Source organism: Bos taurus, chromosome 28 (genome assembly GCF_002263795.3).
Source record: "Bos taurus isolate L1 Dominette 01449 registration number 42190680 breed Hereford chromosome 28, ARS-UCD2.0, whole genome shotgun sequence".
Classification (NCBI taxonomy): Eukaryota; Metazoa; Chordata; class Mammalia; order Artiodactyla; family Bovidae; genus Bos; species Bos taurus.
The window spans coordinates 24,007,044-24,033,724 of record NC_037355.1 but is presented as its reverse complement, the minus strand read 5'-3'; the positions used below and the strand labels follow the sequence as shown (position 1 = coordinate 24,033,724).

General features: G+C 37.8%; 1 protein-coding gene across 3 annotated transcripts in view; it reads left to right on the top strand.

The window, feature by feature from the left end:
* The window catches only part of CTNNA3 (catenin alpha 3), a 1,905,103-nt gene that overhangs the window by 146,068 nt on the left and 1,732,354 nt on the right, over positions 1-26,681 (top strand). For all 3 annotated transcript variants that reach the window (XM_005226477.5, XM_005226478.5, NM_001079638.4), the window contains 1 exon segment: positions 2,659-2,825. In XM_005226477.5, coding sequence (XP_005226534.1) covers positions 2,659-2,825 — 167 coding nt within the window.

The following is a 26,681-nucleotide window of genomic DNA, read 5'->3' as shown; positions in this document are numbered from 1 at the left end:
CCTCATAATTGTGCTCATTTCACATGCTATTAAGGTTATGGTCAAAATCCTTCAATCCAGGCTTCAATAGTATGTGAACCAGATGTACCAGCTGGATTGAGAAAAGGCAGAGAAACCAGAGATCTAATTGCCAAAATCTGTTGGATCATAGGAAAAAACAACAGAATTCCAGAAAAACATCTACTTCTTCATTGATTCTGCTAAAGTCTTTGACTATGTGGATCACAGCAAACTGTGAAAAGTTTTCCAAGAGATGAGAATACCAGATCACCGTACCTGCCTCCTGAGAAACCTGTATGCAGGTTAAGAAGCAACAGTTAGAAGTGGCCATGGAACAGCAGACTGGTTCAAAGTTGGGAAAGGAGTACGTAAAGACTGTATATTGTCACCTTGCTTTTTTAACTTATATGCAGTGAAATGCCAGACTGGATGAAGCACAAGCTGGAATCAAGATCACTGGGAGACATATCAATAACTTCAGATATTCAGATGACAGCACCCTAATGTCCAAAAGGGAAGAGGAACTAAAGAGCCTCTTGATGAAGGTTAAAGAGGAGGGTGAAAAACCTGGCTTAAAACTCAACATTAAAAAGCTAAGATCATGGCATGCAGTCCCATCACTTCATGGCAAATAGATGGGGAAAAATGGAAACAGTGATAGATTCTGTTTTTTTGGGCTCCAAAATCAGTGTGGACAGTGACTGCAGCCATGAAAATAAAATATGCTTGCTCCCTGGAAGGAAAGCTACGACAAACCTAGACAGTGTATTAAAAAGCAGAGACATCACTCTGCTGACAGAAGTCCGTCTAGTCAAAGCTCTGGTTTTCCAGGGGTCACGTATGGATGTGAGAGTTGGACCATTAAGGAGGCTGAGTGCCTAAGAATTGAGGTTTTTGAAGTGTGTTGCTGGGGAAGATTCCTGAGAGTCCCTGGAGATCAAACCAGACAATCCTAAAGGAAATCAGTCCTGAATATTCACTGGATGGACTGATGCTGAAGCTGAAACTCCAATACTTTGGCCACCTGATATGAAGAGCTGACTCATTGGAAAATGACCCTGAAGCTGGGAAAATTGAGGGCAGGAGAAGGGGGTGACAGAGGATGAGATTGTTGGATGGCATCACTGATTCAATGGATGTGAGTTTGAGCAAACTCTGGGAAGTAGTGAAGGACAGGGAAGCCTGACTTGCTACTGTCCATGGGGTTGCAAAGTGTTGGACGTGTCTGAGTGACTGAACAAAAACCACTTATAGTGGAAAAAAATGAGCTAAGTGACTTGTGCCCACATTGTTAAGTTTTGTGCTCTGTTGCCTCTTGATCATCTGTATCCCAATATGTAAAGAAAATAAATTGATAAGTGAAAAGAATGTAGAAAGTTTTTATAGCATAATGGTGGTGGTGGTTTAGTCACTAAGTTGTGTCCAACTCACAACGCCATGGTAGCCTGCCAGGCTCCTCTGTCCATGGGAATTCCCCAGGCAAGAATACTGGAGCGAGTTGCTATTTCCTTCTCTAGGGGACCTTCCTGACCCAGGGACTGAACCTGGGTCTCCTGCATTGCAGGCAGGTTTTCTACTGACTGAGCTACAGGGAAGTCTATAGTATAATACTATTTATGAAAAGAATCTGAATCTATATCTTCTATATGTTTCCTTTATAACATATAATATCTATGTTTTCCTATGATATAAATCTTTTAAATAATATGAATATATATGACTGAATATACTAATAAAATATATTGTGTATATATGTATATATATGCCCACACATAAAACATACATTCATAGAAAAATTTCTGGATAGATATAAGAACTTAATGGTTATTTTGAGGATTTTTATGGAAACAAACAAAAAATTCACTCTATATTCTTTAGTATGGTGAATTATTTAAAAGTAGCAAGTCATATCGTTTTCATAATAAAAATGTTTAAATTTAAAAAATAGTTGATGTGCTGTCTTTAGCAATTATGTTAATGGAGTGGAGTAAAGAGGAACTTTTCATTTTGTACCTTTCTGAACTGTGAACTTCTTAAAATAAATGGATACATGTTACTTTTATAAAGAACATATTTTAAATGAAGAAACCTTAAAAATAGTGAGTATATTTCTCTAACAAGTACTGTGAAATATTATTTCCGTGACTAAGTTTAGGATATAGTTTATTTAGTATGTTGACAATTTAGAATAAATCTACCTATGTTAAACTTTTATCAGAGAACTGCTGTCTTACTATCTTAAAGGCTAGTTCTTTTCTAACATCCATTGAGTTGGAAAGTAACTCAGTGAAGATTTATCTTATTTTTATAAACAAAATTGTTTCCGATTGAAGTCTTAGTAATGAAACCTTTCACAGAAAATGAGATTCAGCAAATGCAGAAGTTGACAGCAATTTTATTAGATGTTGCTAGTCAATTGAACACAATTTTCATGCAGAAAAATGGTACCATGATTCTTAAACTCCAGAACATTTATCAAAAACAAATATCAATTTGAAAGTGCATTCTTTCTTAAGAGACAATGTTCTAGTGTCAAGTGACAGTATTTTAATATTATGCTTAGTCATGGAATGTACTTGGAATTAGGTTGGATGATAAATGTTGCAACGGGCATAAGTGAAGCTTAAAATATAATATATCTGGGGTTGTGTGTTTCAGGTGAAGCTCTGAAAGTATCAGCTGAGAGATTTGCAGATGACCCCTGCTATCTCCCGAAAAGGGAAGCTGTGGTTCAGGCTGCCCGTGCCTTGTTGGCTGCAGTTACCAGACTCCTTGTCCTCGCAGATATGATTGATGTCATGTGTCTCTTGCAGCACGTGTCAGCTGTAAGTAAAAGATGACTTAGTTTACCTTGGCATTGTTCTCACTTATGATTCCATTTTCTGAACCCAGCATCAATCTGAGCACATCTGTCCTCTCATTTCTTAATGTCACCATTCATAAGTTGACTTGATTAGGTTGTAAAACTAATACATACCTCACAAGAATGAAGCCAGAAGTTAGTTTTAAAGCCAGTGGGAGACTGAAAAACAGAAGAAGGCTTATTGATAAGGAAATGGCTAGAAAATTTCTAGGCTTTTGACCATTTAAGTTATTATGCCCTATATACGTATGTAAATAAATACATAATAACATAATTATAAAGATAATACAGAAAATAAATCTGTGAATATAAATTATTTGAGAGAGAAAAACCTTGAAGCTTAAGGCATGTAGAAATTTGTCCTAATTATGAATGAAAACTCCTTTTGCCAGCTCCTCTTGATCCAAGGTAAACAGTACATGTTTCCAGGTAGTCTATGTTGTCTGTAGCAATGCATTATGAAAATGTATAAATGTATTTATTTAATAAGAGTAAAGAATATATTTAAACTAGTAGATAAAAAGGCAGAAAGATATCTCATTTGCTTTATTTTGCTAGACAAAACCATTTAGCCATGAGTTAGTAGAAGGACAATTTTTTTTAGCCTTTATCACTTTATTAATTTATTTAGTTTGACCGTCCTTAATAGTGTCGAGATGAAAAGGTTGCAAAGAACACTTTGGAGTCTCTTCTTTTCCTCTCACTTTAAATAGGACCCTGGCTCTTCTGTTCATAAATATATATGCATGTTCATAAAGGTGCTTGGTGACTATTGTAACTTTGTTAAGCAAATGCCTTGCTGATTGACCTTCGTATCAAAATAATTTTCTCTAATTGCTAAGCTAAATCTTTTCTTTTTTTTTTTGCATTATTCTCTTACTTACTCTCTGGAGAAGGGAATGGCAACCCACTCCAGTATTCTTGCCTGGAGAATCCCATGAACAGAGGAGCCTGGAAGGCTACAGTCCATAGGGTAGCAAAGAATCGGACATGACTGAGCGACTATTATACTTACTAATGTTTATTTTAACCCTAAAGTAGGGTTAAAAGGGAAGAGTTTGTCTTAACCCTTTCATTTATACTTTCATATTCCTTTTCTTTTGATAGTTTATTAGTACAAAAAGTCAATTTGGCACCTTTTTTGTTATTAAGTAGCTTTTCAGGAAAGGGATTAGTTCTCATCCCCAGCCACTGTCTACCAGATTTATAGGTGAGATATTTGAACAATATTTTTTGTTACTTGACTGATGGTTTCCTGGACACCTTAAACAAATCTCTGATATTTTTGAGATTCATATTTTAATATGTGAATATTTGTTGTTGTTCACTTCAGCTAAGTCGGGTCTAATGCTTTGTGACACCATGGACTGCATGACGTGAGGCTCCTCTGTCTTCTGGTGTTTCCTGGAGCTTGCTCAAATTCATGTTCGTTGAATCTGTGATACTATCTAACCATATCATCCTCTGCTGACCACTTCTTTTGCCTTCAGTCTTCCCCAGCATCACAGTCTTTCCCAGAGAGTCAGTTCTTCGCATCAGGTGGTCAAAGTTTTGGAGTTTCAGCTTCAACATCAGTCCTTCCAATGAATATTCAGGATTGATGTCCTTTAGGATTGACTGGTTTGATCTCTTTGCAGTCCAAGGGACTCTCAAGAGTCTTCTCCAGGACCATAATTTGAAAGCATCAGTTCTTTGGTGATAGCTTTCTTAATTGTCCAACTTTCACATCCATACAAGGCTACTGGAAAAACCATAGGTCGGACTATATGGGCATTTGTCAGCAAAGTGATGTCTCTGCTTTTTAATATGCTGTCTAGGTTTGTCATTGCTTTTTTTCCAAGGAGCAAGTGTCTTTTAATTTCATGGCGGCAGTCACTGTCTGCAGTGATTTTGGAGCCCAAGAAGGTAAAATATGTCACTGCTTCCACTTTTCCCTCTTCTATTTGCCATGAAGTGATGGGACCAGATGCCATGATCTTAGTTTTTTGAATGGTGAGTTTCAAGTCAACTTTTTCCACTCTTCTTTTTCACCCTCATCAAGAGGCTCTTTAGTTCCTCTTCACTTTCTGCCATTAGAGTTAGTATCATCTGAATATCTGAGGTTGTTGATATTTCTCCCAGCAATCTTGATTCCATATTGTGATTCATTGAGCCTGGCATTTTCCATGATGTACTCTGCATGTAATTTAAACAAGCAAAGTGACCATATATAGCCTTGACTACTCCTTTCCCAATTTTAAATCAGTCCATTGTTCCATGTTTGGTTCTAATTGTTACTTCTTGACCTGCATAAAGGAGGCAGGTAAGGTAGTCTGGTACTTCTATGTCTTTGAGAATTTTCCACAGCTTGTTGTGATCCACACAGTCAAAGGCTTTAGCATGGCCAATGAAGCAGAAGCTGATGTTTTTCTGGAAGTGTCTTGCTTTCTCCATGATCCAACAGATGTTTGCCATTTGATCTCTGGTTCCTCTGCCTCTTCTAAACTCTAATACATCTGGAAGTTCTTGGTTCACATACTGTTGAAGCCTAACTTGAAAGATTTTGTGTATAACTTTGATAGTATATGAAATGACCACAATTGTACAGTAGTGTGAATGTTCTTTGGCATTGCCCTTCTTTGGGATTGAAATGAAAACTGACCTTTTCCAGTCCTGTGGCCACTGCTGAGTTTTCCAAATTTGCTGACATATTGAGTGCAGCACTTTCACAGCATCATCTCTTAGGATTTGAAATAGCTCAGCTGGAATTCCATCACCTCCATGAGCTTTGTTCATAGTAATGCTTCCTAAGGCCCACCTAACTTCACATTCTAGGATGCATGACTCTAGGTGAGTGACCACACCATTGTGGTTATTAAGAACTTTTCTGTATGGTTCTTCTGTGTATTCTTGCCACCTCTTCTTAATATCTTTTGCTTCTGTTAGGTCCATACCATTTCTGTCCTTTATTGGGCCCATCCTTGCATGAAATGTTCCTTTGATATCTCCAATTTTCTTGAAGAGATCTCTAGTCTTTCCCATTTTATTGTTTTCCTCTACCTCTTTGCACTGTTCATTTAGGAAGGCCTTCTTATCTCTCTTTGCTACTCTCTGTAACTCTGCATTCAGCTTGGTATATCTTTCCTATTCTCCCCGCCTTTCACTTCTCTTCTTTCCCCAGCTATTTGTAAAGCCTCCTAAGACAACCACTTTCTCTTATTCTTGCATTTCTTTTTTTGGAGATGATTTCAGTCACTGCCTCCTGTATTATGTTATATATCTCAGTCCATAGTTCTTCAGGCACTCTGCCTATCAGATCTAATGCCTTGAGTCTATTCATCACCTCCACTATATTAATATAATCATAAAGAATTTTATTTTGGTCATATCTGGATGGCCTAATGGTTTTCCCTACTTTCTTCAATTTAAGCCTGAAATTTGCAATACGGAGCTGTGATCAGAGCCACAGTCAGCTCCAGTTCTTGTTTTTACTGGCTGTATAGAGCTTCTCCATCTTTGGCTACAAAAAAAACACAATTAATGTTATTTTGGTATTAACCATTTGTTGATGTCCATGTGTATAGTCATTGCTGTGTTTCTGGAAGAGTGTGATTGCTGTCACCAGTGTGTTCTCTTGACTAAACTCTTTGCCCTGCCTCATTTTGTACTCCAAGGCCAAACTTGCCTGTTTTTTTTTGGTTATCTCTTGACTTCCTACTTTTGCATTCCAATCCCCTATATATGAAAAGGACATCTTTTTTTTTTTGGTTTTAGTTATAGAAGGTGCTAAAGGTCTTCTGAGAACAGGTCAACTTTAGCTTCTTTGGCATCAGTGATTGGAGTATAGACTTGGATTACTGTGATGCTGAATTGTTTGCCTTGAAAACAAACTGACATTATTCTGTTGTTTTTCAGATTGCAGTCAAGTACTGTATTTTGGACTCTTTTGTTGACTGTGAGGGCTACTTCATTTCTTCTAAGGGATTCTCGCCCACAGTAGTAGATAAAATGGTCATGTGAATTAAATCCTCCCATTTTTGTCCATTTTAGTTCCCTGATTCTTAAGGTGTCAGTGTTCAATCTTGCCATCTCCTGCTTAACTACATCCAAATTATCTTGATCCACGGACCTGACATTCCAGATTCCTATGCAATATTGTTCTTTAGAGCCTCAAATTTTACTTTCACTACCAAACACACCCACAGCTGAGTGTTGTTCCCACTTTGGCCTAGCTTCTTCATTCTTACTGGAGCCATTAGTAATTGCCCTCTGCTCTTCCCCAGTAGCATATTAATCACCTTTGGACCTGGGGGTCACTTCTTCCCGCATCGTATCTTTTTGACTTTTCATGCTGTCCATGTGGTTCTGCAGGCAAGAATACAAGAGTGGGTTGCCATTTCCTTCTCCAGTGGACCACATTTTGTCAGAGTTCTTCACTATGACCCGCTCATCTTGGTGGCCTTGCATTGCTTGATTCATAGATTCATTGAGTTATGCAAGCCCCCTCACTATGACAATGCTGTGATCCATGAAGGAGGGCTTTCCTGATGGCCCAGTGGTAAAGAATCCACCTGCCAGTGCAAGCAATATGTGTTCAGTCTCTGAGTCGGGAAGATCACCTGGAGAAGGAAATGGCAAAGTCACTCCAGTATTCCTGCCTGGGAAATCCCACGGACAGAGGAATCTGGTGGACTACAGTCTATGGTGTTGCAGAAGAGTTGGACAGGACTTAGCAACTGAGCAACAACAACAGCCGTATGTGAAAACAGATGCTAATAAATATTATAGCCATAAGTGGTTATGAAAGAATAAATGCCAGATAATTCCTAGTCCCATGATCCAATATTTCCTATGTTTTAACTCTGGATTTGTTGGGATAGGGTAGAATGAAAGGCTTTTGTAAGGTGAAAATTACTTCCCTTATAATCAATTAGGCAGTAACTATATATATAAGACCATGAGTCCCTTCACTAACATTTTAATTGATTGCTACTAGGTACTAGGCACTGTGCTAGGTAATTCACACATATTGTATCATTCAAATGAAGCAGGAGGTAATTGTAGATCAAAGAAAAACAAAGTGCTATTTTTGTAATAAAATTATACTTAATAGTTATTGAGTTTTTATAATGGGTCAAGAAATGTGGGGGATTATCTCCTTTAATTCAACCTCACAGCAGCTCTGTGATTATGATTCCTATTTTATTCATGAAAAAATACCTGAGGCATATTGAATTTAAGAAGCTTGCTCAAGGCAATAGATAAAAAGCAACTTTGGGAACTTAGTTCTCCAAGTGTTAGAACAGCTTTCACTGTAAATAGCTTTCAGGAACGTTTAGACAAATTCATGGGCCTATAGCAAATTGTTAAGGGAATTTAGGTAAGTCAGTAGGAGGAGGCATTCTTAACTCTAGCCACTCTTTCCCACATTTACTGATTCCTCATTAGAGCCTGAACTTTGGCTAGATCATTTAAATCACTTGTAAGCATGTCTAATCAAACAATGATACTTTATCTATGAAAAAGGGAAGACCTTATTGTGACAGGTTTTTTTTATTGTTACATCTTAATAAAATTTATAAGTTGTATTTGTATTATTAACATTATGTAATATATATTATATGAATTATCTGTATAATTTGAGTTGTATTATTCAACTCAATTCTTTTAATGTTTCACACAGAATGAAGGCTAGTTGAAAAAAATCTTCTGGATATTAAAATTAGAATTATATAGCCCAACATTCCCTTAGAAGTATTCTGCAGAGCCTGTCTTCTAAATATGCAGCATGAAAAAAAGCTTTTTAACGGTCTGTGCTGCACACACAGAAATTCCCTTTGAATGCTTTATTTATTTATTTATTGGCTGCACAGCATGTAGGATCTTAGTTCACTAGCCAGGGATGGAACCCATGTCCTCTGAATTAGAAATGTGGAGTCTTAACCACTGGACTGCGAGGGAAGTTCTTCTCTCAATGTTTGATGCACATTAGCACATTAAAGTTGGTGAGAAATGTCAAAGCAAAGAAACTTGTTTAACTTTGCTTAACCCAGAGTTTCCCAAATTTCGTGATTCTAGAACTCTTCTATAATATACTAATCTTGGTGTTTTCTCAGACTGTATGTTGGGATATAGTGGTTTAGAATATTTTTAGTTTATGATTCTATTAAATTTGTACTTAGAATGAAAAAATCATAGTGGAGAAACTTCAGTGCCCTTCTAATGTAGTATCTTGCTGAAGTAGATAGACTGTCCTTCAGTATGAAATAGACACGTCTGTCTAACAATATAGATGATCATGTACAGTGATAGCAATCTCAATTCTGTTAGACAGTAAAGTGTATTTTGGATAATTCTAGTCATTGAAGTGGAGAAGGAAATGGCAACCCACTCCAGTATTCTTGCCTGGAAAATCCCATGGACTAGGCTGCAATCCAGTCATTGAAGACATTTTTCTCAAGCTGAGTTTAAAGCTGCATCCCTGCTATTTTCTTTCACTGCTTCTAGTTTATCTTCTGGAGCAACACAGAATCAAGGCAATAGAAAGTGCATTTTCAAATAACTGATGATTACTCTTAGGACTTACATATGTCTTTTCTTATTTAAGCTAAAAATTCTTGACTTTTGACCAGTTTCAGATAACTCTGGATACTCTGGAATTTCCATATCTTGTATGATTTTGTTTAAGTCTTGATTTTGATGTACTTGAACATTATAAGCAGATTTGTTTTATGGTTAAAGTTTGAAAACTTCAGGGCCCGGACTCCCTGGGTGTTTGCTTTTGCTACTGACATTATGTCAGTTTTTATTATGCTGATGGTGTCTTGTCTTCCCATGTAAATGGATATCTTTGAATATGAAACATTACCTCATCTGGAATTTATCTCAGGAATTTCCTCACTCTTTTGTTAGATCTTTAATGTTTTTAACATGAAGTATTTTATATTTCATCAAATCTTGTTAGTTTTCTTCAGCTGAAGGGCTGGATTGAGTTACTAATCTGCCAATATAAGAAACGGAAAACCCAAGAATCATCTCTATAAATCTTTTTCTATGCATATTTTAGATTATAGGTAACAGCCATAAAATGTTGAAGTCAAATCATCTTGAAATAAAACAAATGTTCTGATAAGAACACTCCATAATTTATTCAGATAATTACCTCTCTGATTTAATGTCTATTATTATCTTACCTATTATGATACCCTTGTCATGTTGGTTCACACTGTTTTTGTGAAGAGTCTGTGAACTTGGACTACTCTTAATCTAGGTCTTCCTTCTTTGATGTATCTAAGTCACTTCGGTTATGTCCAACTCTTTGCAACCTCATGGACTGTAGCCCACCAGGGTCCTCTGTCCATGGGATTCTCCAGATAAGAATACTGGAGTGGGTTGCTGTGCCCTCTTCCGGGGAATCTTTCCAACCCAGGGATTGAACCTGTGTCTATTATACCTCCTGCATAGGCAGTCAGGCTCTTTATCACTAGTGCCACCTGGGAAGCCCTCTTCTTCTGATACAGTTTATCTTTTTATTATTATATGTAAAGATTGATGTTATCTTTACATTCATTGAATTTTGTCTTGTTAATTATGTCTTTTCTAATATCCGTCCAGACTTTGTTGACTTTTGATTTATCTTCCCCTCCTAACCTGGGTGTCATTTTCAGATTTCTTCAGCTAGTTATTCCTGAAAAAATGTCTAATGAAATGGAAAATATTGATAGAGCTTTGTTTTAGATAAGGTCAAATATTCACACATTTCGAATAAAGCTGTTGAAATGAGCTTCAAACTCACTTGATTGGGTTGCTGTGTAAACTATGTTTATGTTTCTTTATTTTATCCTCAAGCACTTTCTCAAGACCTTTCTGAAATTAAGATGTATTCTCTGTGGCATCATGGATTTATCAGTCTAGTAACCCCAGTTATCGGAGAAGGCAATGGCACCCGACTCCAGTACTTTTGCCTGGAAAATCCCATGGACGGAGGAGCCTGATGGGCTGCAGTCCATGGGGTCGCTAGAGTCGGACACGACTGAGCAACTTCACTTTCACTTTCCACTTTCATGCATTGGAGAGGGAAATGGCAACCCACTCCAGTGTTCTTGCCTGGAGAATCCCAGGGATGGGGGAGTCTAGTGGGTCGCCGTCTATGGGGTCGCACAGAGTCAGACACGACTGAAGCGACTTAGCAGCAGCAGCAGCAACCCCAGTTATATAGAAATGAGGTTAGTTTGGCATAGAAGACATAGATTGACTTACTTTTAGTAACCCCATGAGAGCTCTAAGTGATCATTGCTTGCTTGCTTTTATTTCTTTTCTATTTTTTTGACCTTCAGTTTTCAATTACTCGCATTCTACTTACTTATTGCAAACCACTTCTCTGCTTCCTTCTGGGCTTCCCTTGTAGCTCAGCTGGTAAAGGATCCGCCTGCAATGTGAGAGACCTGGGTTCAATCTCTGGGCTGGGAAGATCCCCTGGAGAAGGGAAAGGTACCCACTCCAGTATTCTGGCCTGGAGAATTCCATGGACTGTAGTCCATGGGGTCGCAAAGAGTCGGACACGACTGAACGACTTTCACTTTCAAGATCTAGATATAATTGGCTTGAACCCTCGTTCTGTTAGTATAATGTTATCCCCAAGATTTCTGCAGATTCTGTTAGGCTCATATTCTCAGGGTCACCTCTGACTCCAAGTTTTTGCTCCCACAGAATTACTTTAGCTTATGGATGATCTTTCTACTTGTATTCTACGGTATGTTAATTCATACTTGGAAGTAGACCCTTTCCCTCTTTAACACACACACACACACACAACACACACACACACACACACACACACAAATACTCCCTTACAATGCATTTTTATGTATGTATTGCAAACCTATTAGAAACTTGGGAAGACGAAAAGGAGGGGATTCTGTAGTATAACAGTATATTCTAAGTGGTATACTCTTACCACTTAGAATCCTTTAGCAACTTCATCTCATTGTCCTTCCACCTCTTCTCACTACCTGCTCTTTGTTTTCTCTCATATTCCTAAGCAGTAAGATATTCTATCAAGCCACTATTGACTTGACCTCTGCTAATTTGTTTCCTCATATATCACTATCCCCATCTTAAATTACACCTGAAGGTATTTTCCTCAGTATAAATAGTTCCTTTCCCAGGAATTCTGTAGTCAGCTCTTTCTCTCTCTCTTCCTCCCTCCACCCCTTTTTCTTTCACACACACTCAACATCCTATTATAAAATAATATATTATAAATACTCTTTCTGGGGAGGGCATCAGCTATGAAAATATAGAGTTCTTCTTCTGGGCACATATTCTTCTTTCAAATGCAGTGGACTACCTTTTTATTTCTTTTCCTAGTTTTGGATATGATGGACAAATACCTGCTTTTCCTCCAGTCTTATCTTGCTATTTTATGCGAGTTTCTGGTCATTTTGGCTCTGCACCCCATAACGCCCACAAAAATCCCTGCTACAATTTTTTGGTATTTAATCTTTATTGAACAGTATCAAAGAATTCCTTTGCTGTCACAATGGTTTCTTAAGTGGCCTTACTCTTTTCTTCCTTATTATAATTTTTCTAAACAGATTTTTCATCCCTATTGGGGATCCCTATTTCCTTTTAGAAGTCTAGTAAATGAAATATTACTCTGTTTTTGATTGATAGTATGTACCTCTATATTTCCTGATTCTTTATCTTTATTAAATTATCCTCTATCCACTGAGACTATCCCAGTGATGTAATTATGATCAAACATTTATGAAACATAGACTGAGATCACCAACTTGTGCAAAGATGGTTCACTGAGTAACTCTCCATGGGATAAGTACTTCCAACCAACACAGAGTTAATATATAATTCAGTATATCAGGGATTCTTGACTTTGCAGTTTTAAACATATCTAGTTCCTTAAGCAAGTATGTGTTTTCTTCCAAGGAGTGGGGTCAGGCGGAATAAGTCCAAATCAAAAGTGAGGACAGAGAAAAAAGTGATGCTGTTTCAGTATATAATTAATTATAGAAACTTGAAAAGGCCGTTTGGCTTTATTACCGCCATTGCTTATAACTTTCTATGTGAATTTAAGTTAAAAAATTTCTGTCTGGAACCTTTCAAGGTTTTTGAATATTTTTATACTATTTATACATCTCAAGATTCCACATCCTATTTTATTGGCATATGAATTTTATAAGGGTCCATTTTCTTTGAGAGAATGTTGGCTTGCATAGCTCTTGTTTTTTTTGGGAGTCAGAACAATATGGAGAGTAACTATGGCATTTGGCAGCACAGAGACCTTGCTTGAATCCTGGTTATATTGCTGATTAGGTGGGTGACTTTGGGAAAGTTAAAAATCTGTGAGCCTTAGTTTCTTCTTCTGGGATGTTGGGATGATAAAGCCTGAATAACTTAAGGGCCTTATGAAGATTAAATGATATAGTATATAAAATACGTGGTAAGAACTGGCACAAATTTTCCTTTACCTTCCTTCCTTTCCCTGTCCTACCTTTTCCCACTGTGGTATCTTACATCCATTTTTCATCTCTTGAGGTGCAATATTATCCTTATTCCTAAAAATGAACGAAATAAATTTGACTCCTGAGTTAAACTAACTTTTCTGGCTTTTTCCATTTATCATACCATAGCCAGTTTTATTTTTCTTACAATGGGAATATTTGTCCCTTTGGATTAGAAATAGGTGTCATTATAAGAAATGGCACCTCTATTTAACAACTTGTGTCAAATACATATTTAATATTTGCTACAAACATTGCTATAAAGCATTTGTATACAGACCAGTAATTGTGAATATGAAGAATATTCATAATGTTGATATAAAGTCACATATTATAATAATGATAACACTGAGAATTTTTGATGCCACCCTCTATTGTTAAAATGCAGATATGTACCAGCAAAAGGTTTCCTAAATCTTATTATTAACAATGTCATCAGTCTACAACAAGAGAAATTGCTGTACAGTTAAATGCTATTAGAAACCAAGTATATTCTTCAGAAGATTCTAGGCAAAATAATAGGGTCATTTCAAGGTTTAAAGAAAAAATCCTGTCACAAGACTGGTATAAGATGGATTAAGGGAAAAAATAAATGGAGACAAATAGGACACAAATTGCTAGATTTGTATTAAATTTTATACTAAAAATGCTAGGGACAAAGAAAATTTAAGCCATGTTAAAGAAATGTTTAACATTAAAAAGGACCTGCATCATTTCAGGTAGCTTGAGTTTCATTAATTAATTAGTCCATTCAGCAGATGGTTATTTTTTTGTGTGCTTACTGAGTGCCAGTCACCATAATATGTGCTAGAGAGTCAAATTTAGAAAATATATTACCATGGTCCTGTTCTGGAATATACAGACCAAAGACATAAATTCATAATGTTACTAAAATATGTATTTATTTGGTGCACCAGGTCTTATTTTTGGCATGTGGGATCTTCAATCTTCATTGTGGCATATGAACCCTTAGTTGCAGCATGTGAGATCTAGTTCCCTGACCAAGGGTTGAACCAATGCCCCCTGCACTGGGAGCATGGAGTCTTAGCCACTGGGCTACTAGGGAAGTCCTAGTATAAGTTAATATGATTAAAGCTGGTATAAGGTGTTGTGGAGGCATGATGGCAATTGTATCAAGGAAGTGTTTTGATAATAATGCAGAGGCAAGTTTGCAGAATGATTTAACCAGACAAAGAAAGTAGTGGAGGCTGAGAGCATTTTAGCTGGAGGGAACAGTATATGCTCAAAGACCAGTAGTAGTTCTGTATGGCTCAGATAAAGGCATATTGTTTGGGAGGAACAAGAGTTGAACTGCAGAATCAGACACTGACCTACTTGTGAAAGGCCCATATGCTAAGTTAAAAAGTTTGAACTTTAGTCTGAAAATGAAGGGAGAACTATTGAAGATTTTAAGCAGGGAAGTGATATAGACAGATTTGAATTTTAGGACTATTATTCTGGTAGCAGTGACCCAGGGGGCACAGTGGAGGCAGAGAGGACAGTGATGAGACTGATACAGTTTTCTGGTTGTGAAATGATTATGTGGGGTGGGGAAGTAATGATAAAAGTGAAGGAGGAACAGCCTGCAATTTGGAAAGTGATTGGAATCTATTTAGAGGGAAAGGGAAGCATTAAGCAACCTTTCAGGCATCTGATTGGGCATTAAGGATATTGGTTTGCTGTTTACATAAAGGCGAAGCAGTCTATGGATTTCATACATGTTGGATTTGAGATCCATATGAGAGATACTAGTCTTCTCTGGTGGCTCAGTGGTAAAGAATCTGCCTGCAACGAAGAAGATGCAGGAGATGCGCGTTCAATCCTGGATTGGGAAGATTCCCTGGAGGAGGGCATGACAACCCACTCTAGCATTCTTGCCTGGAGAATCCCATGGACAGAGAATCCTGGTGGGCTACAGTCCATAGGACTGCAAAGAGTGAGACTGACTGAAGTGACTAGGCCTATGCACATGAGATATACTAGATATTGAAATATATATCTGAAACAAATAAACAAGAGGTAGATTGAAAAGCCTCAAGAAGTAAGTATTAGGAGAAGCAATAGGTTTGTATGAGATCACCTGGGGAAGTTTTATACAGTGAACTTAAACTTTTGGTCTCAAATCTTTGAGACCTTGTGGTTTAGTGGAAAGCTCACTGAATGATGGATCAATAGGTTTGTGATTAGTCTGGCCTCAGTAGGGATATTTGAGACACCTTCTCACTGGAGTCCCTACCCCTGGAGATTGGTTCACAGTGCAGTACTCCAGCTTTTCTGAGAACTATCCCCTCAAAATTGGCTCTGTCTTGCTAGTCTTAGAGCTCTGGTGGATCCATCAAAGTCTACCTACCTGGTGGGGGAAAATGAAGGGAGTGGCTTAGGTTGGTATACACCACAGCTTCCTGCCCTCTCTGACTCAGTATAGAGTAAGTAGACAAAAACTACAGTTGTCTGTTTTTCCTTAGGAAGGGGCATTGGTAGAAGCCCCACTATTGGTGGGAAGTCTTCTCTTGCACAAAGCCAGTCCACAAAGATGAGGAAAGGCGCCTGCTTTGTCAAATATATAGATACCAACAAAGAGAGCTAAGGAAAATGAAGAACCAGGCAAAGATGTTCCAAACAAAGGAATAAGATAAATCTCTCAAAATACACCCTAAAGAAACAGAGTTATATGATTTTAACAGAGAATTCTGTCAATATGTGATATTGACAGAGAATTCAAAATGACAGTCATAAAGATGCTCACTGAGACCAGGAGAGAAATGCATGAACAGAGAGACAATTTTAACAAAGCGTGAAGATAGATAAAGGATTTATGAAATACCATTAAACAGAACAATGTATGCATTATGGAAGTCCTCAAAGGAGAAAAAAGAAATAGAAAAAAACCTGCAAGCTTATTCAAAGAAATAATGGCTGGAAACCCACCAAATCAGGGGAAAGAAATAGACATCCAGCTCTTAAAAATCCTCAGTGATACTGAAAAGATGAACCCAAAGAAATCTATACTGAGACACATTATACAGTAGTATCCCTTATGTGTAGTTTTGCTTTTCTTGGTTTCAGTTACCCATGGTCAAATATGACCCCAAAATATTAAATGATAAATTTCAGAAATAATTCATAAATTTTAAACTGCATGCTGTTCTGTGTAGTGTGATGAAATCTCATGCCATCCTGCTCTATTCTGTCTAGTACAGGACATCTCTTTGTCCAGTATGTCCATACTTTTTATGTTATGTATCTGCCAGTATAAGAAAAAAATAGTATATATGTGGTTTGGTACTATCCGTAGTTTCAGGTATCCCTTATGAGTCTTGAAATGTATCCCTGCAAATAAGGGGAGGTGGATTATTGTAAGCAAATTGTCTAAAGTCAAAGTGAAAAACAACAAACAAGAGAAAAGTGACTTGTCACATACCCCCATAAGGCTATCAGTGGATTTTTCAGCAGAAACTTGTAGGCCAGGAGGAGTGCTGAAAGAAAAAAAAACACTCATCCAAGAACACTATACCCTGCAAAACTGATCTTCAAAATATGGAGAGATAAAGAATTTCCTAGGGTATTGGGATAATACCCAGGAGTGGTGGAAACTGTGTGACAGGCAGCATGGCCTAGGAGGCCTGGGTGGCTGTGGTGTGTCACTGTGAGCCAAGCAGAGTTGTGCCAGCTGCCATCTGGCCTCAGCTCCCTTGTGCAGTCCTGGTTGGTGGTGCAGCTCAGTAAGCCTGTTGGCGCTGCAGCCTGTGGAGCTTGAGAACATCATAGTAAACATGGTACTACACAAAGTTTAGGAAGACAGTGGGGTTTTTCCCTAAAAAACTTTCCTAAGCAAAAGCTGAGAGAGTCCATCACCACTAGACCTGGCTTACAAGAATAGCTAAAAGGTATACTTCAAGTTGAAAAGATTTGAAACAGTGATACTACAGCATAAGAAAATATGAAATTACAATAATGGTGAAAGTGAAATCACTTGGTCATGTCCGACTCTTTGAGACCGCATGGACTGTAGCCTACCAGGCTCCTCTGTCCGTGGGATTTTCCAGGCAATAGTACTGGCGTGGATTGCCCCTCCTTTCTCCAGGGGATCTTCCCAAACCAGGGACTGAACCCAGGTCTCCCACACTGTAGACAGATACTTTACTGTCTGAGCCACCAGGGAAGTCCTGTCAAAAGACAGAGGAGTGGGTGATTTCCCAATGGCTGGGATGATCCTCCCACTCATTAGCATATGAATTCACCCCACTGGCAAAACCTAGCCAGGCCACATTCCATGGCCCAAGCCCTTGCCCTTGGCAATGGCCCACACCTTAAAGAGTGGCTTCTCTCTGAATCCTAACAAATCCACCTCTTATGGCTTTGTCTCTCAATGAATTTTTGCAATGAGACATCAGAGCCTGAGCTTCATTAGGTCCTGACCTGAAGCCAGGCATCCTGGGTAATGGTTATTATAGAAATAAATGCAAAATACTATATTACTGTAATGGAGAAGGAAATGGCACCCCACTCCAGTGTTGTTGCCTGGAGAATCCCAGGGACGGGGGAGCCTGGTGGGCTGCCATCTATGGGGTCGCATAGAGTGGGACATGACTGAAGCAACTTAGCAGCAGCAGCAGCAGCAGCAGTAATGGTGGTAGGTAAATCACATTTAATTCTAGCATAAAAGTTAAAAGACAAAAATATTTAAAATAGCTATGACTAAATACATGGTAAAAATATATAATATAGATAAATGGAAACTGTGATAACAATAACATAAAGTGTGTGTGTGTGTGTGTGAGAGAGAAGTAACAGTGTAGAGTTTTTAATTGAACTTAGGTTGTTAGCAACTCAAAACAGATTGCTACAAGATTATTTTAGGTAGACTCCAAGGTAACCACAAAAAATACTGAAGAAGTTACACAAAAGAGAAAAAAAAAGAAATCAAAGCATATCAATACAAACCCCCCCCCCCCCAACAAAACATAAAGAAAGACAGCAAGAGAGGAAAAGACAAAAAAAAAAAAAAAAAGAACAGGACAGGAAAAAGAACTAAGAGACTGACAAAAGCAACTAATTAAATGGCAATAATAAATACCAAGGATCTTTTCTGACCATAATGAAATGAAACTAGAAATTGACAACAGAAGGAAAACTGGAAAATTTACAAATGTGTGAAATTATATGACATATTTTTGAAGCACCAGGTCAAAGTTGAAATAAGAAAGGAAATTAGACAATTTCTTGAAACAAATGAAAATGAAAACATACCAAAACTTACAGGATATAGCAAAAGTAGTACTAAAAAGGAAGTTAGAGAGATAAATCCCTACATTAAAAAAGGAAGAAAGTTCTTAAGTAAAGAACTTAACTTTATGCCTAAAAGAGCTAAAAAAGAAGAACTAAGCCTGAACTTATAAGAATGAAGAAGGGAGGAAATCACAAACATTATAGCAGAAATAAATGAAATAGAAAATAGGAAAACAAGAGAAGAAACCAATCAAACTAACAGTTGGTATTTTTTTAGAAAGATAGAAAAATTGACAAACTTTAGCTAGACTGACTAAATAGAAGAGATAAGATTCAAACAAATAAAATTATAAGAAAGAAAGAATACATTACAACTAAGGTCACAGGAATTAAGAATGATAATAAATGACTACTATGAATAATTATATACCAACAAACAATACCTGGAAGAAATGTATAAATTCCTGCTAAGTCGCTTCAGTCATGTCTGACTCTGTGCAACCCTATAGACAGCAGCCCACCAGGCTCCACTGTCCCTGGGATTCTCCAGGCAAGAACACTGGAGTGGGTTGCCATTTCCTTCTCCAATGCATGAAAGTGAAAAGTAAAAGTGAAGTCGTTCAGTCGTGTCCGACTCTTAGCGACTCAATGGACCTGCAGCCTACCAGGCTCCTCGGTCTATGGGATTTGCCAGGCAAGAGTACTGGAGTGGGCTGCCATTGTCTTCTCCTATAAATTCCTAGAAACATACAACTTACCACCAAGACTAAATCATAAAGGAACAGAAAGCCTAAACAGACCTATGACAAGAATAAAGATTGAATCAATAATCAAAACCTCCTAAAAAGGAAAAACCCAGGACGAGATGGCTTCACTAGTGAATTCTACTTAATATTTAAAGAAGAATTAATGTCAGTCCTTCTCAACCTCTTCCAAACTGCTGAAGCAGAGGGAACAATCTCAAACTCACTTATGAAGCCAGATAAGAATACCATAAGAAAAGAAATTATAGGCCAATATCCCTAATGAGTATAGATGCAAAAATGTTCAAAAATACAGACACACTGAATTCAATAGTTTAATTAAAGGATAATACACTATGATCAAGTGGGTTTTATGTGGTATACAAGAATAGTTTAATATATGAAAATCAATTAATGTAAAACCAGCACATGAACAGAAGAAATGCCAAAGCCTTTGACTGTGTGGATCACAACAAACTGTGGAAAATTCTTAAAGAGATGGGAATTCCAGACCACCTGACCTGCCTCCTGAGAAATCTGTATGCAGGTCAAGAAGCAACAGTCAGAACTGAACATGGAACAATAGACTGGTTCCAAATCAGGAAAAGAGTATGTCAAGGCTGTATATTGTTACTGTGCTTAATTTATAAGCAGATTACTTCCTATGAAATGCTGGGTTGGATGAAGCACAAACTGGAATCAAGATTGCGAGGAGAAATATCAGTAACCTCAGATATGCAGATGACACCACCCTTATGGCAGAAAGTGAAGAACTAAAGAGCCTCTTGATGAAAATGAAAGATCGAGAGTGAAAAAGTTGGCTTAAAACTTAACATTCAGAAAACTAAGATCATGGCATCTGGTCTTATTATTCCATGGCAAACAGATGGGGAAACAATGGAAACAATGAGGGACTTTATTTTTGGGGAGCTCCAAAATCACTGCAGATGGTGACTGCAGCCATGAAATTAAAAGACATTTGCTCCTTGGAAGAAAAGCTATGACCAACCTAGACAGCTTGTTAAAAAGTAGAGACATGACTTTACCAACAAAGGTCCGTCTAGTCAAAGCTATGGTTATTCCAGTAGTCATGTATGGATGTGAGAGTTGGACCATAAAGAAAGCTGAGTGCTGAACAATTGATGCTTTTGAACTGTGGTGCTGGAGAAGACTCTTGAGAGTCCTTTGGACTGCAAGGAGATCCAACCAGTCCATCCTAAAAGAAATCAGTCCTGAATATTCATTGGAAGGACTGCTGCTGAAGCTGAAGCTCCAATACTTTGGCCACCTGATGCGAAGAACTGACTCACTGGAAAAGCCCCTGATGCTGGGAAAGATTGAATGCAGGAGGAGAAGGGGACAACAGAGGATGAGATGGTTGGATGGCATCACTGACTTGATGGACATGAGTTTAAGTAAGCTCAGGGAGTTGGTGATGGACAGGGAAGCCTGGCTTGCTGTGGTCCATGGTGTCAAGAAGAGTCAGACAGGACTGAGCGACTGGACTGAACTGATAATGTTATCATTTCAGTAGATGCGGGAAAAGGTTTTACATCATTTTATGAAGAAAACTCTCCAGAAATTAGGGGTAGAAAAGTTCCTCAATATAATAACGTCCATATATGACAACCTCACAACTTAAACCATACTTAATGTTGATAAACTGAGAGCTTTTCATCTAGGATCAGGAAAAAGAGAAGGATGTGAACTCTTACCAGTTTTATTAAACATTGTGTTGAAAATCATAGCCACAGCAACTTCAACTGCATTTCTGTACACTTATGATGAGCTATCTACAAAGGGTATTAGAAAACCAATGTCCTTCTACAATACCACCAAAAAGAATAATATACCTAGGAATAAGTGTAATGAAGGAGGTGAAAGACTTGTGCTACTGAAAAAACTATAAAACTTTGATGAAAAAAATTACAGAAGACAGAAATAGAAAGACATCCTGTGTACATGGATTGAACATAGAATAAGTATTGTACCTAGAATTAGTATTGTTAAACACTCGATATCCAAAGTAATCTACAGATTGAAAGCAATTCCTATTAAAGTTCCAATGGCATTTTTAAAACAGAAATTTAAAAACAACTCTACAATTCATATGGAACCACATGAAAACCCCAAATCAATTTCGAGAAAGAAGAACAAAGCTGGATGCATCACATTACCCTATTTCAAAAATATTACAAAGCTACAGTAATTGAAATAGTATGGTGCGGGCATAAAGACAGACCTATAGGCCAGTGGAATAGAATGGGAGCCCAGAAATAAATCCACGCATGTACAATCAACTAATCCTCAATGAAGGTGCCAAGAATATACAACTGGGAAATGATAATCTGTTCAACACATGATGTGGGAAACTGGATATTCAGATACAAATGAATGGAATTAGACCTTTATTTTATACTACACACAAAAATTAACCAAAAATGGGTTAAGGACTTAATTGTAAGACTTAAAACTAAAATTTCTAGACGGAAAGATCAGGGAAAATCTTCACGACACTCGTCTTGGCAATGATTTTATGTATATGACATTAGAAGCACAGGTAACAAAACCAAAAATAGTCAAGTGGAGCTCCATCAAACTAAAAAGCTTCTGCATTGAAAGGACACAATCAACACAGAAAAGGCAACCTATGGAATAGGGGAAAGTATTTGCAAATCATATATCTGATAAAGGGTCAATATCCAAAATACGCAAGGAGCTTTTGCAACTCAGAAACTAACAATCCAATTAAGAAATGGGCTAACCACAGAGCAACTAAGCCTGTGCACCACAACTACTGAACCCGAAGTCCAGAACCCAGGAGCTGCAACCACTGAAGCCTGCATACTTTAGAGCCCATGCTCCAGCACAGCTTGTGCGAGAAGCCACTGCACGAGAAGCCTGTGCAGTGAGACTAGAGAGTAGCCCCTATTTGTCACAACTAGAGAAAAGCCCGCACAGTAACAAAGACCTAGCATAGTCAATAAATAAATAAAATTATAAAAACAGAAATGGGCCAAGAACTTGAATATTTCTCCAAAGAGGGCGTATAAACACCCAACAAATATGTGAAAAAAATGCCTACTGACAGTGATCATCAGAGAAATGCAAATCAAAGCCACAATGAGATATCACCTCATACCTGTCAGAATTACTATCAATAATATTTTAAAAAGACGAGCATTAGTAAGGATGTGGAGAAATTGGAACCCTTGTACAGCATCAGTGGAAACGCAAAACATGGTGATGGTAAGTGATGAGAAAGTCACTCAGTCATATCAGACTCTTTATGCCCCCGTGGACTATACAGTCCATGGAATTCTTCAGGCCAGAATACTGGAGTGGGTAGCCTATCCCTTCTCCAGGGGATCTTCCCAACCCAGGAATTGAACAGGGTTTTCTGCATTGCAGATGAATTCTTTACCAACTGAGCTATCAGGGAAGTGCTAATACTGTAGTATTTTCCATACCATGGAAAACAGTACAGAGGTTTCTAAAAAAATTAAAAATACAAATATCATTTGCTCCATCAATTTATCTTCTAAGTATTTATTCAAAAGAATTGAGATCAGGATCTCAAAGAGATATTAGCACTCCCATGTTCATTGCAACATCATTCATTAAAGATTGGGAACAACCTATATGTTTACAAGTAAATGGATCAAGAAAATGTAGTATATATGCATGGTGAAATACTGTTCAGTATTCAAAAAGAAGGAAGGAAATTCTATAATATGTAACAACATAGATGAAGACATATGCTAAATAACCTAAACCAGTCACAGAGGGATAAATGCTGCATGACTGCACTTATATGAGATATCTAAAATAGTAAAAATCATAGAATCAAAGAGTGGAGTGGTGATTTACAGAGAGTAAGGGGGAGAGAGAATGGGGAATTAGTGTGCATTAAGTTTCAGTTAAGCGAAGTGAATAAACTAGAAATCTCAGAACGTTGTACCTGTAGACAGCAACAATATATTGTATACTTAATTTTTTTGGTGCATTTATCTTATGTTAAGTGTTCTGCCATATTAAAATTAATTAAATAAGCAAGTTTTGTAGCAATATTGAAGAAAAATCTAAATAATGTATCTTTTCTATTTCTTTCAAAAATCCCTTGCTGAGAGAAATTGAGAGATTCTCAATAAATAATTACTGAATTACTCTTTTGTTCAATCCTCATTCACTACTGAATGGTCATGAGTTTAATGACAATGATTTCATACTTTTATGGAACTTTAAAATTTATAAAGCAGTAATCTGTAAAGCTAAATTATATGCTTTTTTAGAGCAAGAGCTATTTTTTTCCCCTCCATTTCATGCATGGCTTGCATGTTGCCAGGCCAATATTAAGTATTTGTTGAATGAATGTCTTATTTTTCCTCAACTGATTTCACAACAATTTTATAAAGTAAGGAGGCAGGGACAACTTCTCCCATTTTATAGATATCACAATCAAGAATTGAAGTAATAGTGACTTGTCCCAAGGTACGAAATTATTAAATGGCACAGCAAGGACTTGAATCCAGACTTCAAGAACAATGTACCATCAACACTACAGAATTATTTCTAATTCAGATTTCAAGTTCGATTTTGTTCTATGTTCTTAATTTAGTTTTGGTTATCATTCCTTACAATAAAAAATCATTTGCGATATATGCGTCCTTTAATTTTCAGCTTTAGCTGTAAGCTTTCCTTTCGTGAGTCATATTATCCTGTAAATTCATTTGGAAAATATGAAAGTCAATGGATTAAGTTCAGAAAATGAAATAATTTTTTTCTTAATAATGCTTCACTTTGGTTGCTCTGTCATTGCCATATTTAAATAGGGTGGATTAGCCTTTCTTATGCTCAAAACATTTTTGCTCTAAACATTAATATTTATAGAGCATTAATATTTATTCTTTGAACATTTCTTCCTCTGCTTTAGTTTCCAGAATCTTTTGGTACTATTTCACACTGACATTTTAGGGACACTAAGATCACACTTAGTGATTCATTGCTTTCAATCAGGTACTTATTGGATACTCTTTTGTGTACATAATGCTGTGAGTATGGAATTCCTTTTTATGTTACAAGTAACACTTACCATCTTCGCTCAGTCCTGTCCGACTCTTTGAGACCCCATGGACTGTAGCCTACCAGGCTCCTCTGTCCATGGGATTTTCTAGGCAATAGTACTGGAGTGGATTGCCATTTCTTTCTCCAGAGGATCTTCCCAACCCAGGGATCGAACCTGGGTCTCCCACATTGTAGACAGACGCTTTACCGTCTGAGCCACCAGGGAAGTCCTTAACATCTTATGCAAATGCACAAAATATTAAATAAGGGAAAATGACAGCTGATGAACTGGCTGTTCTTTTGGAGCAGTGCTACTCAATATTTTTTCATTATAGGAATTAGTAGGCTGCTGGAGCTGTGGAATTACTTGATTCTATTGATCTGACTACAAGAGGAAGCCAGGGCATTGGCAATGAGGTCCAGGGAAGCTTTACTGCTCTGAATGCATTTTTTCCTGCTGTTTCAGCTGGTTTCTTCTTGTCCTCTTTCTCAAATTACTCCATGAATCTACATAATTTTCATGAACTCATTGAATGGGTAGTTTGTATAGAACATTGGCTTAGATTTATTTAAAAATATGTTGTCAGGAAAAGGAGGAAAATGTATTTGGGAAGAGGGAATGCTGAGTCAAACTAGATATTTTCTTTTCTGCCACATTCATGCTTCTCTTTTCTGCAAAACAGATTTTCAGTTATTTTAATGGGATAGGAGCAATCATGGCCTCTGTTGTTTTATTTTGTGGATTCTTACTATTATAATTTCTGACCGAAGAGGAATTTGATAAGAAAACACTCTGGATGTGTGTTTACAATGCTTACTTTTGTGATGCACAATACTTACTTTTTGGTTTTAGAGATGCTGTTTGCATCTTCTTATTTTTGTCTGTCGTGTGAAATTTGGTTAAAGTAGTCAGTTTGGACAGAGAAGGCAATGGCATCCCACTCTAGTACTCTTGCCTGGAAAATCCCATGGATGGAGGAGCCTGGTGGGGTCGCTAGGAGTCGGACACGACTGAGCAACTTCACTTTCACTTTTCAGTTTCATAAGTTGGAGAAGGAAATGGCAAGCCACTCCAGTGTTCTTGCCTGGAGAATCCCAGGGATGGGGGAGCCTGGTGGGCTGCCGTCTCTGGGGTCGCACAGAGTCGGACATGACTGAAGCGACTTAGCAGCAGCAACAGCAGTCAGATTGGACAGAATTTGGATTTCCGTCTCAGTACGAGGCTATTTTAATGTTCAGTTTTGACAGTTTTATAACATACCTAAAGTTTAGATTTGTTTTGGATTCAAACTTATTCATTGGGATTTTTTTTTTTAAGTTTGAATTTAGTTTCCAATGAGTTAAAAATATTAACATAGGATAAACTCAGTGTTCAACAAATTATTTGGGGATTCTTTAAAGTTTGTAATCAAAACTTTGAACAGGTAAAATCCAGAAATATTAAAATCTCTTAATCATGCTTCCTTTCCCAGCTTCAATTGAGAGATCTTTATTGAGAAGCAGTAAATATAATGAAATTCAGTTCAGTTCAGTTCAATCGCTCAGTTGTGTCCGACTCTTTGAGACCCCATAAATTGCAGCATGCCAGGCAATGGCACCCCACTCCAGTACTCTTGCCTGGAAAATCCCATGGACAGAGGAGCCTGGTGGGCTGCAGTCCATGGGTTCGCTAGAGTTGGACACGACTGAGCGACTTCACTTTCACTTTTCACTTTCATGCATTGGAGAAGGAAATGGCAACCCACTCCAGTGTTCTTGCCTGGAGAATCCCAGGGATGGGGGAGCCTGGTGGGCTGCCGTCTCTGGGGTCGCACAGTCAGACACGACTGAAGCGACTTAGCAGCAGCAGCAACAGTAGGCCTCCCTGTCCATCACCAACTCCCAGAGTTCACTCAAACTCACGTCCATCGAGTCAGTGATGCCATCCAGCCATTTCATCCTCTGTTGTCCCCTTCTCCTCCTGCCCCTAATCCCTCCCAGCAACTCTTCACATGAGGTGGCCAAAGTACTGGAGTTTCAGCTTTAGCATCATTCCTTCCAAAGAAAGCCCAGGGCTGATCTCCTTCAGAACGGACTGGTTGGATCTCCTTGCAGTCCAAGGGGCTCTCAAGAGTCTTCTCCAACACCACAGTTCAAAAGCATCAATTCTTCAGTGCTCAGCTTTCTTCACAGTCCAACTCTCACATCCATACATGACAATGAAATTACAGTGTACTAAACTAATGTAGAATATCTCAAGAGGTCTGTTTGAGTGATTAAGTACAGTGGCATATTGGAATAAAC